Raw genomic sequence first — 13271 nt, 5'->3', positions numbered from 1 at the left:
AATACAGCTGAGGCCTACTCTACATCCGTCCCCAGTCATGGTGTCTGTCGATGCTGAAAAAGCTTTTGACAATATACGCTGGGGATGGATGTGGAGGGTTTTGCATGCGATGGGTTTTGAGGGCCCCTTTTTATTTTACATACGGGCACTATACGCTTCACCTAGGGCTAGGATATCTACCCAGGGGTTCCTCTCTCCTTCATTTACTCCTCAAAAGGGAACTAGACAGGGATGCCCACTATCCCCGTTGTTGTTTAATCTTGCACTCGAGCCATTATCGCGAGTCTTAGCTTCCTCGGAGGATCTTGAGGGCATAACGGTGGGGCGGGGAACGATTACTCATGCACTCTTTGCGGATGATTTACTGGTGTTTTTAGCTAACCCGCAACGAGATATACCAAGGCTGTACGATCTTTTAACGGATTTTGGTAGGGAATCGGGATATAGGGTTAACGTTTCCAAGAGTGAACTACTTGATCTCTCGCCGAGGGTGGGCCGCTTAGATTCGTCCTCCTTGCGAGTGCCAATCGGATAGGGAGAAATCTGGGTTCGATCTACTCACTTAATTACCCCCCGCTGATTCGTAAAATAGTAGAGGAACTTAAGCGCTGGACGGGTCTATTGCTACCCATCTTGGAGCGTAGCCATTTATTGAAAATGGTCAGTTTCTCGAAACTCTTATATCCTCTCCAGACTATCCCCATGCTCTTGAAAAGGACGGACATTGCTACCCTGACAACGGCCTTCACGAAGTTCTTGTGGAATAATAAAAGACCACGTATAGCGTTGCAGAAGTTGATGCTCCCAAAACACAAAGGAGGGTTAAACTTCCCTGATATACAACATTACAACCTGGCTTGCCTCTATCAACACTGTATTGATTGGCTTAGGGGTGGGGAAATGTTCTCGAATACTGCATTGGAATCGGATTTGGTTCACCCATGGTCATTGGCGGGTTTATTACATACCAAATTAGATGCTATCCCTAAGGGTATAAAGGGCTCTTGCATAGTGAGGGACACAGTGGCAGCGTGGAAGAAGGGTCGCTTGCTGATACGACTGCCATTTTCACTTAGTAAGCATATGCCGCTATGGACCATGGCTGAATTCCCCATGGGTAGGGACAACAGCATGTTCGGAGTGTGGAGAGAGGCTGGTATTATGAAGGTCCAACACCTGTTGAGCCAGACGGAAAATAGATACTTATCCTTTGAGGAATTGTCCTCAGCCTACTCTCTTGGCCCCGAACACTTTCTTCCATACCTACAATTAAAAGCCTTCCTGGAACCTAGATTGAGGGACCTTGCTAGAGAGAGCGTACCCAACTCATTTGACCTCTTTATAACATCAGACACAGGTTTCCACTCCCTGGCGGGACTATATAGACATTTACACAGAAGGGGGGAGGATACAACGTTTCAGTCCATGTTTCGTTATTGGGAGGAGAAGTTAGACAGGCGGGACCTAGCACTTCCCATAGTAGAGGGTTGGACGAAGGTTTGCAAGGCTGCCATTAATGAAGTTTGGAGGAAAACACAGTTTAAGCTCATGCACCACGCCATGTATGGGTTCACTTTCCCTAGGACCCCCGATCGTCCAGACCGTATTGAAAATTGCCCGAAGTGTCATACCTACAGGTCTGACTTAATGCATGGCCTGGTGGGATGTTCTGCTGTCAAATCCTTGTGGGTATCGCTCTTTGAGATTCTGCGGGGTAAATTACGAATCTCTGTGCCGGTAGATCCGGCGCTGGTGATTCTTCATGTGTCCCGGGAGGGTAGTGACCTGACCCTTCTGATTCACTTGTTCATTTTAGTAACTAAACGATGTCTTCTGGCTCATTGGCTGAAACCCTCATTGCCTTCTATTGGGGAGATTTTTCTACAAATGAAGAAATACCTATTTTTTTATGTCACTGATCTCCGACGCTCTAAAGAAAAATCGGCGAAGGCCTTTTTTAAGAAATGGAAGTCTTTTCTGACTTTCTTCTGTACAGATGACGAAATTAGGAGGGTGATGGAACAGTTTAGAGATACATCATGGTATCTCACACGCTCTATTTCAGGGACTTTGGGAAGGTTAGAATTATAGACTGTTTGCTGGAGGGTCATTCTTCTGATCCAGGGCTGTCAGGTGCTGGTGAACCCAGACTGCGCTTATCTTTTGATATCTGATACTGTTATATCATAGGTTTATGCTTTCTCTTCCTTTACTGGATGTCTCACGTATTGGACCGAATAATTACCATTGGGGGGGGATTGGGTTGCTTTGGGGTTTTCTAGGGGCAAGGGAGGGGGGTTGTTTGGAATCTTTTCGAATCTTGTTATAATGTTGTGTACGGTTTTGCATCAGATATCTACTTTTGTAATTCTCCCAGGGGATTGTCCTGGTAAATATTCCTTTATACTTGTGAAAATCAATAAAAATATGTTTAAAAAAAATAACTTGTACTGCCCCATTTGGCAAGTATCACAGCTTGTAAACGCTTTTTGTAGCCAGCCAAGAGTCTTTCAATTCTTGTTTGAGGTATCTTTACCCATTCTTCCATACAAAAGTCTTCCAGTTCTTTGAGATTTCTGGGCTATCTGTCACACGCTGCTTTTTTAAGGTCTATCCATAGATTTTCAATTATGTTGAGGTTAGGAGATTGTGAAGGCCATGGCAAAACCTTCAGTTTACGCCTCTTGATGTAATCCCCCGTGGATTTCGAGGTGTGTTTAGGATCATTATCCATTTGTAGAAGCCACCCTCTCTTTAACTTCAGCTTTTTCACAGATGGCATCAAGTTAGCATCCAAAATTTGCTGAAATGTTATTGAAACCATTTTTTCTTCTACTCGTGAGATGTTCCCTGTGCCACTGGCTGCAATACAACCCCAAAGCATGATTGATCCACCCCCATGCTTAAAAGTTGGACAGAGGTTCTTTTCATTAAATTCTGTTCCCTGTCACGATTCGGCTTCCAGGTAGTGGATCCTCTGTGTCAGCGAGGGATTGGCGTGGACCGTGCTAGTGGACCGGTTCTAAGAGGCTACTGGTTTTCACCAGAGCCCGCCGCAAAGCGGGATGGTCTTGCTGCGGCAGTAGCAACCAGGTCGTATCCACTAGCAACGGCTCTACCTCGCTGACTGCTGAGAAGGCGTGGGACAGAAGGACTAGGCAGAGGCAAGGTCAGACGTAGCAGAAGGTCGGGGGCAGGCGGCAAGGTTCGTAGTCAGGATGGGTAGCAGAAGTTCAGGTACACAGGCTTTGGACACACTAAACGCTTTCACTGGCACAAGGCAACAAGATCCGGCAAGGGAGTGCATGGGAGGAGGTTAGATATAGGCAGGGAGCAGATGGAAGCCAATTAAGCTAATTGGGCCAGGCACCAATCATTGGTGCACTGGCCCTTTAAGTCTCAGAGAGCTGGCGCGCGCGCGCCCTAGAGAGCGGAGCCGCGCGCGCCAGCACATGACAGCAGGGGACCGGGACGGGTAAGTGACCTGGGATGCGATTCTCGAGCGGGCGCGTCCCGCTGTGCGAATCGCATCCCCAACGGCCATGACAGTGCAGCGCTCCCGGTCAGCGGGACTGACCGGGGCGCTGCAGGGAGAAAGACACCGTGAGCGCTCCGGGGAGGAGCGGGGACCCGGAGCGCTAGGCGTAACAGTACCCCCCCCCCTTAGGTCTCCCCTTCTCTTTGTCCGGTAACTGCCTCCCCTGGGATGAGGACACCGGGAAAGAATGGAGGGTTTCCTCAACGGCAGGCAGTACAGCAGGAGTGGGAATGGGGAGGGAGGGCAGAGGGCGAGGCCTGGCACGGGGCAGTGTGACACCAGGACGGGGGCCATGGGGAGGCACAGAGGCTTGCCTGACGGGACTGGGAGGGGGGGAGAGGCACCTCCTGTGGCAGGCAGAGTCCCAGTTCCTGATCTCCCCGGTGGTCCAATCAATGGTGGGGGAATGAAGCCGGAGCCAAGGCAGACCGAGGAGGACCTCAGAGGTACAGTTGGGGAGAATGAAGAACTCAATCCTCTCAAGGTGGGGTCCAATAGACATGAGGAGGGGCTCTGTGCGGTAACGCACGGTGCAGTCCAATCTGGCTCCGTTGACCGCGGAAATGTAGAGCGGCTTGACGAGACGGGTCACCGGGATGCTGAATTTATTAACAAACGACTCCAAAATAAAATTTCCAGAGGCACCAGAGTCCAAGCAGGCCACGGCTGAGAGGGAGGAGTTGGCTGTAGAAGAAATCCGCACGGGCACCGTGAGACGTGGAGAAGAAGACTTAGAACCAAAAGATGCAACACCCACGTGAGCTGGGTGCGTGCGTGCGTTTCCCAGGCGTGGAGGACGGATAGGGCAATCCACCAAGAAATGCTCAGTACTGGCACAGTACAGACAGAGATTTTCTTCTCTACGGCGATTCCTCTCTTCCTGGGTCAGGCGAGACCGATCCACTTGCATGGCCTCCTCGGCGGGAGGCCCAGGCGAAGACTGCAAAGGATGCTGTGGGAGAGGTGCCCAGAGATCTAAGTCTTTTTCCTGGCGGTGCTCTTGGTGTCGCTCAGAAAAACGCATGTCAATGCGGGTAGCCAAATGGATGAGTTCTTGGAGGTTGGCAGGAATCTCTCGTGCGGCCAGCACATCCTTGATGCGACTGGATAGGCCTTTTTTAAAGGTCGCGCAGAGAGCCTCATTATTCCAGGATAGTTCAGAAGCAAGAGTACGGAATTGTATGGCGTACTCGCCAACGGAAGAATTACCCTGGACCAGGTTCAGCAAGGCAGTCTCAGCAGAAGAGGCTCGGGCAGGTTCCTCGAAGACACTTCGGACTTCAGCGAAGAAGGACTGGACTGTGGCTGTGGCAGGATCATTGCGGTCCCAGAGCGGTGTGGCCCAAGACAAGGCCTTTCCTGAAAGAAGGCTTACTACGAACGCCACCTTAGACCGTTCTGTAGGAAACAAGTCCGACAACATCTCCATATGCAGGGAACACTGAGACAAAAATCCACGGCAGAGTTTAGAGTCCCCATCAAATTTGTCCGGCAGGGACAAGCGTAGGTTAGGAGCGGCCACTCGCTGCGGAGGAGGTGCAGGAGCTGGCGGAGGAGATGGTTGCTGCTGTAGCAGAGGCAGAAGTTGCTGTAACATGGCGGTCAACTGCGACAGCTGCTGTCCTTGTTGGGCAATCTGCTGCGATTGCTGAGCGACCACCGTGGGAAGATCAGCGAGACTTGGCAGCGGCACCTCAGCGGGATCCATGGCCGGATCTACTGTCACGATTCGGCTTCCAGGTAGTGGATCCTCTGTGTCAGCGAGGGATTGGCGTGGACCGTGCTAGTGGACCGGTTCTAAGAGGCTACTGGTTTTCACCAGAGCCCGCCGCAAAGCGGGATGGTCTTGCTGCGGCAGTAGCAACCAGGTCGTATCCACTAGCAACGGCTCTACCTCGCTGACTGCTGAGAAGGCGTGGGACAGAAGGACTAGGCAGAGGCAAGGTCAGACGTAGCAGAAGGTCGGGGGCAGGTGGCAAGGTTCGTAGTCAGGATGGGTAGCAGAAGTTCAGGTACACAGGCTTTGGACACACTAAACGCTTTCACTGGCACAAGGCAACAAGATCCGGCAAGGGAGTGCATGGGAGGAGGTTAGATATAGGCAGGGAGCAGATGGAAGCCAATTAAGCTAATTGGGCCAGGCACCAATCATTGGTGCACTGGCCCTTTAAGTCTCAGAGAGCTGGCGCGCGCGCGCCCTAGAGAGCGGAGCCGCGCGCGCCAGCACATGACAGCAGGGGACCGGGACGGGTAAGTGACCTGGGATGCGATTCTCGAGCGGGCGCGTCCCGCTGTGCGAATCGCATCCCCAACGGCCATGACAGTGCAGCGCTCCCGGTCAGCGGGACTGACCGGGGCGCTGCAGGGAGAAAGACGCCGTGAGCGCTCCGGGGAGGAGCGGGGACCCGGAGCGCTAGGCGTAACATTCCCCTTCTTCTCCAAACGTACCTTTGCTCATTCCGGCCAAAAAGTTCAATTTTAACCTCATCGATCCTCAGAACTTGTTTCCAAAATGCATAAGGCTTGTCTATATGTTCATTTGCAAAGTTAAAACGCTGATTTTTGTGGTGAGGACTAGTGTTGCTCGCGAATATTCGCAATTCGAATATTGTTCGCGAATATCGCATATTCGCGAATTCGCGAATTTCGCGAATATAGCGCTATATATTCGTAATTACGAATATTCGTTTTTTTTTTTTTTTTCTCTTCACAGTACACATCACAGTGATCACCCCTCTCTGCTTCCAGCTTGTGTGGTGTAAAGAAGGCTGTAATACTACTGTGTGAGACTGGCGCGCGAAAATTCGCATATGCGAAAAGTAGCATATGCTAATTTTCGCATATGCGAATTTTCGCGTATGTTAATTTTTTATATGCTAATATTCACATGTGTTAATTTTCGCATATGCGAATGTTCGCAAATGCGAAAATAAAACGAGAATATAACGAATATGCGAATATTCGCGAATATATGACGAATATTCGTCCATATATTCGCGAATATTCGCGAATTCGAATATGGCCTATGCCGCTCAACACTAGTGAGGACGTAGAAGAGGTTTTCGTCTGATGACTCTTCCATGATGACCATATTTGTACAAGTATCTCTTTATAGTGGAATAGTGTACCACAACTCCAGTGTCTTCCAGATCTTTCTGGAGGAATTGAGCAGTCAAACGTGGGTTTTGAATTGTTTTTCTCCCAATCCTGTGAGCTGTTCTGTCTGATATTTGTCATGGTCTTCCAGATCTTGCTTTAACTTCCACTGTTCCTGATGACTGCCATTTCCTAATTACATTCCAAACAGAGGATATTGACATCTGAAAATGTTTTGCTATCTTCTTATAGCCTTCTCCAGCTTTGTGAGTGTCAACTATTTTCAGTTTCAGATTTCTAGACAACTGCTTAGAAGAAGCCATGGTGCTGATTGTTGGGGCAAGGTCAGATGAGTCTGGGCATTTAAAACCTTTGAGATTGACATCACCTGGTCTTCCCAGATGATGATTGAGAACAATCCATGACACTGGCAGGTCTCAGCTTTGCAAAGGGGCAGTGCATGCTATAAATTCTGCAGGGTGCCCAAACTTTTGCAGATGCCATTTTTTTGTTTTCTTTTATTTTGAAAGTGTAAATGATGGAAATAAAATCTAACTTTTGTTGACATATTATAAGGATGTCTGATCTGTAATTCGATGCCTTTTGGAGATTTTTCCTTCTTTCCTTGGCTTCTTTATGCACATTAACACAAAATTTTACCTGGGGTGCCCAAACTTTTGATCCCCACTGTACACTACACTCAGACTAAGCTAAGTATACATGTGTTCTTAATTTCTTGCAGCAGCTTATCTTCTGGTAACAAAAGGATCTGGCACCTGGAATCCAACTGCTTGACCCTTATTTTACCAGATATCTACTTGCTGCTAGCACTTATTCAGATAAGTTACACAACATCTTCAAACAGTCCAGAGTATAACTTGTTTATTGGTCAAAAGGAAAAAAAAACAATTACACATTTCTGGAGTAGGCTCACCCTTTACCAGATTGGATCCTAATGAAGGGGGATTCTACCTCCAAGGTATGTAATTGTTTTTTTCCCTTTTGACATTTAAAAGTTCTACCCTGGACTATTTGAAGATGCATGCTGTATGACTTCACTAAATTAGAGCTAGCAGTGCCTGGTACTAAGGGTCTATTTATATTAACCTACTTATTGCTTCACTACAGAACAGGTTGCCCATGTTCCTGCAACCTTCAGGCATGGCAGCTGTTTTTAAGTTTAGTACCCCTCTGGATCCTTGGTCAATAGGCAAATTTATGATCTCTACCAAAAAATCAAAAAATGGAAGAGCACAGTGTGGGAACTTGTAGTTCAGTAAGGATTTCTAATCCCAAACTAGCACTCAGCTCCAGAACCAGACCTATTGTCCAGAATACAACAGAATTAATCTGGAGCAGAAGCAACTCACCACATGTCCAATTGTAAATAAAAATAAATTCACCCATCTGGATACAGCAACATTTCAGCTTAACAATAGAGAATAGGAAAGGCTCAATTGTTAAGATGAAACATTGCTGTAACCAGATGGGTAATTAGAGTCACCATTTTTTTTCACAACTGGACATGTGGGGTGCCGTTTCTTGCCAAGGTTTAAAGAGACATCTGTTTTTATGTGAGAGTCTAAACGACACACCTTGGTAATAAACAAGACGCTGGCCTTCAGTCTTGGTTTTTCTCTTTTCTAACAGGAGTAAGATGGTTGTCCAGTGGCACTAAAATCAACAACTTTGGACAACATGTATCTAATGTGTATGATCAGCTTAAATTCCCTTTAAAGTTTACTGACTTTCTTATAAACTTTTCACGTTATCCATACATTTCAAAAATTTTAAATCACACTGGGTATCGGCACTGAGACCCCCTATACTCATGAGCTATACCCAGGTGAGGTGTGCAGTAGTGCGCTTCAGTCCCCGGCCAGCCGATCTGACTTCTCTTTTTCCACCCTTGAGACTATTTAATTAAAAGCTAGAATAGTATATGCTAATAAATATGAGATAAGTCATCCATAGTGAGCTGACTGTATACTTTCATTTTTTTTTTTTTTTTTATGTAGATTTTTGCTTCTTATGTCTTCAGTAACTTTAGTATTTTGAGGGTTGTGTGACATAGAAACAATTGTAATTAGAATTATTCAGTGTTTGGCTCTGACACAAACTCTTGTTGAATGTGCTTCTGTGGTTTAGACACGTGATTTTATGAGAAAAAGTCACGGATACTAAAATGTTTTTATGTACTATTCAGAAACATGCCCACGAATTTAAAGAAGATGTGGCAGTAAAGGAACTTTTCAAGTACATTGAGAAATACTTTCATGTGGTATGTAAACAATTGTATGTACTTTATGTCTATAATTTATAAATATTGTGCAAAAATGTTAGAAATTGTACCACTATTTTCTTAACTAAGCATATGGCAATTTATGATCTAGAGGTGAAAAACATTTAGGTTTCACTTATGACTTTAAATGTGGCACAATTTATAACTCCTCTGAGCATTGATCTTTTTCTTACAACACCGACTAAAATGATACATTTATTGAAAACCTATGAAGTGGTGCATTCCAATAAATGGAGGCAACCAAAGATGAAAGAAAGTGCTCATCATAAGAACATATTTTAGTTAGGACGCAGAATTTTTATCATAAGTCATGTGATTCTTTCATCATGTGACTCACGGATTTCTGCTGAAGAACTGGGGGTGGAAGAACGCAAGAAAATATGCCCATGCTAAACCTACATGCCACCGAGCCGAAAACTGCAGGATTTTCATAAATCCCTTTTGTTTTTCAGCTAGCATCTGGCTGCAGTGTTTTTTCACATAAAAAAACAGTGTGGCATTTGTGATATTTTTGAGAAAAAAAAAGCCTAGCTGCCATTATATATGTCTCCTTTCTAACCAAAAGAAAATGTATATTATAGAGTTAATAAGGTTGAAAGCAAGACAAGGGTCTACCAAGTCCATTATATAATCCCACTGTGTTGATTCAGAGAAAGGATCTGGAAAATGCCTTCTCAAGTCCTAGCTTTAGAGATCAAGCAATCATAACCTGTAAAATTATATTCTTTTTATGTGGCGCTGTATTGCATTCAGAACACTCAGCAAATGAATATGTTTATAAATGTATTAATGTGCTCTACACTGTACTCCTAAATATTACATATATAGCTTCAATGACTGATGAAAATGCTAAATAAAAAGTTAGGCAGATTTGTCCAGAACAATGCACACAGGCATTTTTTTTATAGGATGCACAAATACCTCTTTCTTCACTTAATCTTCGTTCACACACACAAGACAAAACCTACTAAGGCCAAGTGTGCATCTGCATCATAACTCCATTTGGGGAGCTTCGTCACAGACTCTGTTCAGCACCACAAAACTGAGCCAAGCGGTCGGCTGATGGATCCCGAAAAGATCTCTTTGACTTTTCTGGATCTATTGGGTTTTCTTCTGGTGTCCCTTTATTTTGAACCAGAAATTACTGCTTGCAATATTTTTTTTTAACTGCTCAGGCTCTGCAAAAGAAACATAACCTGTAACAGAGCTCCTCTAATGGAGCTCCAACACAGATATAAACTTAGCCTAAGGTGGGGTTAATTTTTCATCAGACCCTGACCAATCACTAGAATGAGCCGGAGGAAGAAAGCAGTAAACATGTTTTTTTGGCCCAATACTACATGACTAAGACAGACACAAAATGCAAGTCTATAATGCTGTCTTGGTCCAATTGACAGAGAGCGGGGAGAAAAGAGCTCAGCTGCATGCTTCTCCCCCAGGTAGTTCTTGAAATCATTCAGGGTCTGAACATGCAAATCGGCATGTCAAAAGTTTTTTTCAAGCAACAAGTTAAAGGGGTATTCCAGGCCAAAACTTTTTTTTATATATCAACTGGCTCCGGAAAGTTAAACAGATTTGTAAATTACTTCTATTAAAAAAATCTTAATCCTTCCAATAGTTATTAGCTTCTGAAGTTGAGTTGTTATTTCTGTCTAACTGCTCTCTGATGACTCACGTCCCGGGAGCTGTGCAGTTCCTATGGGGATATTCTCCCATCATGCACAGCTCCCGGGATGTGACATCATCATTGAGCAGTTAGACAGAAAACTTCAGAAGCTAATAACTATTGGAATGATTAAGATTTTTTTAATAGAAGTAATTTACCAATCTGTTTAACTTTCCGGAGTCAGTTGATATATATAAAAAAGGTTTTGCCTGGAATACCCCTATAAGAGTTGACAATTATCGTTAAAGGGTAAAAACAGAAAGAAAGGTATTGAAAGGGTGGATGAATTTGCAGTGTAATTTTTATAGAAAAAAAATGTTTTTATACAGAATAGTAAGGTCTTGACATGGTAGTATAATTGGTTGTAATACTTTTAATGCTTATGGTTTTCCTATTTTAGATTACAAGCACCCTGGAAAAGGAGACAGGATTTGACTCTGAACTGAGGAAGCTCCAGCAACTTAAAAAAATACTTGAGGACAAAAATAAATGTGGATGGGAATAGTAATGTATACTATTCAGCATTGATCCGCTGTCTACATGCTAGTTTGCCCTTAATAGCACACACAGAGATATTTTAAAACATCTTCTATCCTCATAATGTGAATGCTGCTCCTGTGGCCCTTGTTTATTAATTATGTGTAACCACTTTCCCCATTAGGTTCAATTATGAGACTTAGTGCAACTATCCCTAAGGGAGTCTATGACAGTAATGTAAAGAGATGAGCCCTGACTGTTCTGGACTTGTGGCCAGTAGGTGTGCGTCTTATAGGGATTTGTAGGATCTCAATGTAAAACTAATGAAGCACTTGTACTTAATAGAATTGCATCAAAGATCTCATAACTGGCTATGCTTCACTTATAATGTATGTTATCATATTGCATAGTATACCCTGGTCCATATACTGCTGCCTCAGCTAAAACATTTAAAGAGATATATACTGTACAGGGCTTTATTTTCTATGGCTGCCACTTCAATGGCATCAAAACATAAAATATACGGTTTACGCTCCTTTTTTAAAATAGTAAAAAACATAATAGGCATCACTATTTTTCTAGCCAAAACGGCACAATGATCAAAAAGTCCAAAGGGGATGTTAACAATAACATTCTTCTAAATCAGTGGTCTCAAATTGGTGGCCCTTCAGCTGTTGCAAAACGTCAACTTCCAGCAGCCAACAGCTCTCTGGGCATGCTGGGAGTTGAACTTTTGCGACTTCTGGAGGGCCACCAGTTTGAGTCTTCTGTTCTAAAGTGATGGCGCATTACAACACAATGGTGTAGAAAAATGGCGTATATACAGTATATGTGACATTCAAAAAATTAATTCCATTTATTATGTTTAAGTTTAAAGGACTATTATTATATTCAAACATTATGCTTTCTAAAATGCATTTAATTTAATAAAATACTGACCTTCATCTTTGGGTAATGTCATGTTGAAATGTTTTGATGGGTGGGTGTCCAATTGCTGGAACCCCTTACATTTGATAAAAGGAAAGGACAGAAGTGCTCTGCGGTCGAAATGGATGGATTCCGTCTATTAGACAGCTTCCACTACTAAGCCTGAAAATTCAATTGAAAAAAAAAAAAAAAAACACGACACATTGGAAAAATTATTTTATTAAAAAATACACTCCCCCACAGCCCTCGTTAGCCATTTTAATAAAAAAAAATCCAGTTAATCCGTAGTAGTCCACCAAATCCGCCGTAATCCTCTGCATACACGGATCTGAAAAGAGAAGAAAAAAAAAGCTGCTGTCTCTAGGAGGTATGACACTATGGCAACAAAAAAAGGTCAGCTCCTCCCAGCAGGATATACCCGCCTCCAGGCCCTGAGCTAATCACTTTTAGCACCAGAGCAATAGGAGAGGATCGACAGGTCAAGGGAAAAACACGAACTGTACGAGAACCAGAAGAAAAAATATAACTGAACACACCCTCGGACAGAAAACCAAAGAGAAACCCAAAAGGGTGGGAGCTATTTCCCCCAATGGATCCTTCGAGAAAGAGATTTTACGGTAAGTGTTAAAAAATCTCCTTTTCTCTATCGGCTCCATTGGGGGACACAGACCGTGGGACGTACCAAAGCCGTCCCTTGGGTGGGCAGATAATCAGTTAGGCAGACGGCTGTTCCACTGCCGCCTGCAGCACTTTACGGCCCAGACTAGCATCAGTCAATGCGAAGGTATGAACCCGGTAGAACCTCGAGAAAGTGTGCAAAGACGACCAAGTAGCCGCCTTGCAAATCTGCGAGGCCGAGGCCTTGTTCTGGAGAGCCCAGGATGCCCCAACAGAACGGGTAGAATGAGCCACAACCCTGAAGGGAGGAAACTTCCCCCTACAGCGATAGGCTTCCGAAATGGCAGACCGGATCCACCGAGAAATGGTGGCCTTGGAAGCAGGTTGTCCCTTGCGACGACCTTCCGTAAGGACGAAAAAGGAATCACACTGACGAAACGAAAAAGTGATAGAGAGATAAGACCTAACAGCCCGAACCCCATCCAGTTTGTGGAGTACATGCTCCTTAGGATGAGAAGGAGCAGGACAGAAGGACGGAAGAACAATGTCCTCATTGAGATGAAAGGCCGAAACAACCTTAGGCAAAAAGGAAGGATCTAGCCGGAAGACAACCTTGTCTTGATGAAGCACCAGAAACTGAGAACGGC

At 44.6% G+C, this 13271-nt stretch overlaps 1 protein-coding gene across 3 annotated transcripts in view; it reads left to right on the top strand.

Moving 5' to 3' along the window:
• PLXNC1 (plexin C1) overlaps positions 1–12365 on the top strand; it is a 155071-nt gene extending 142706 nt beyond the window's left edge. For 2 of the 3 annotated variants that reach the window (XM_056574327.1, XM_056574326.1), the window contains 2 exons: positions 8841–8915; positions 11003–12365. In XM_056574327.1, coding sequence (XP_056430302.1) covers positions 8841–8915; positions 11003–11107 — 180 coding nt within the window. In that variant the 3' untranslated portion in view covers positions 11108–12365. Of the gene's footprint in view, positions 1–8840; positions 8916–11002 lie in introns of those variants that run through there. The other variant, XR_008892709.1, reaches the window with a different exon arrangement.
• Positions 12366–13271: the final 906 nt, after the last annotated feature.

This window comes from Hyla sarda, chromosome 4 (genome assembly GCF_029499605.1).
Source record: "Hyla sarda isolate aHylSar1 chromosome 4, aHylSar1.hap1, whole genome shotgun sequence".
In the NCBI taxonomy this organism is placed as follows: Eukaryota; Metazoa; Chordata; class Amphibia; order Anura; family Hylidae; genus Hyla; species Hyla sarda.
This window is presented reverse-complemented; position numbering and strand designations above follow the sequence as displayed.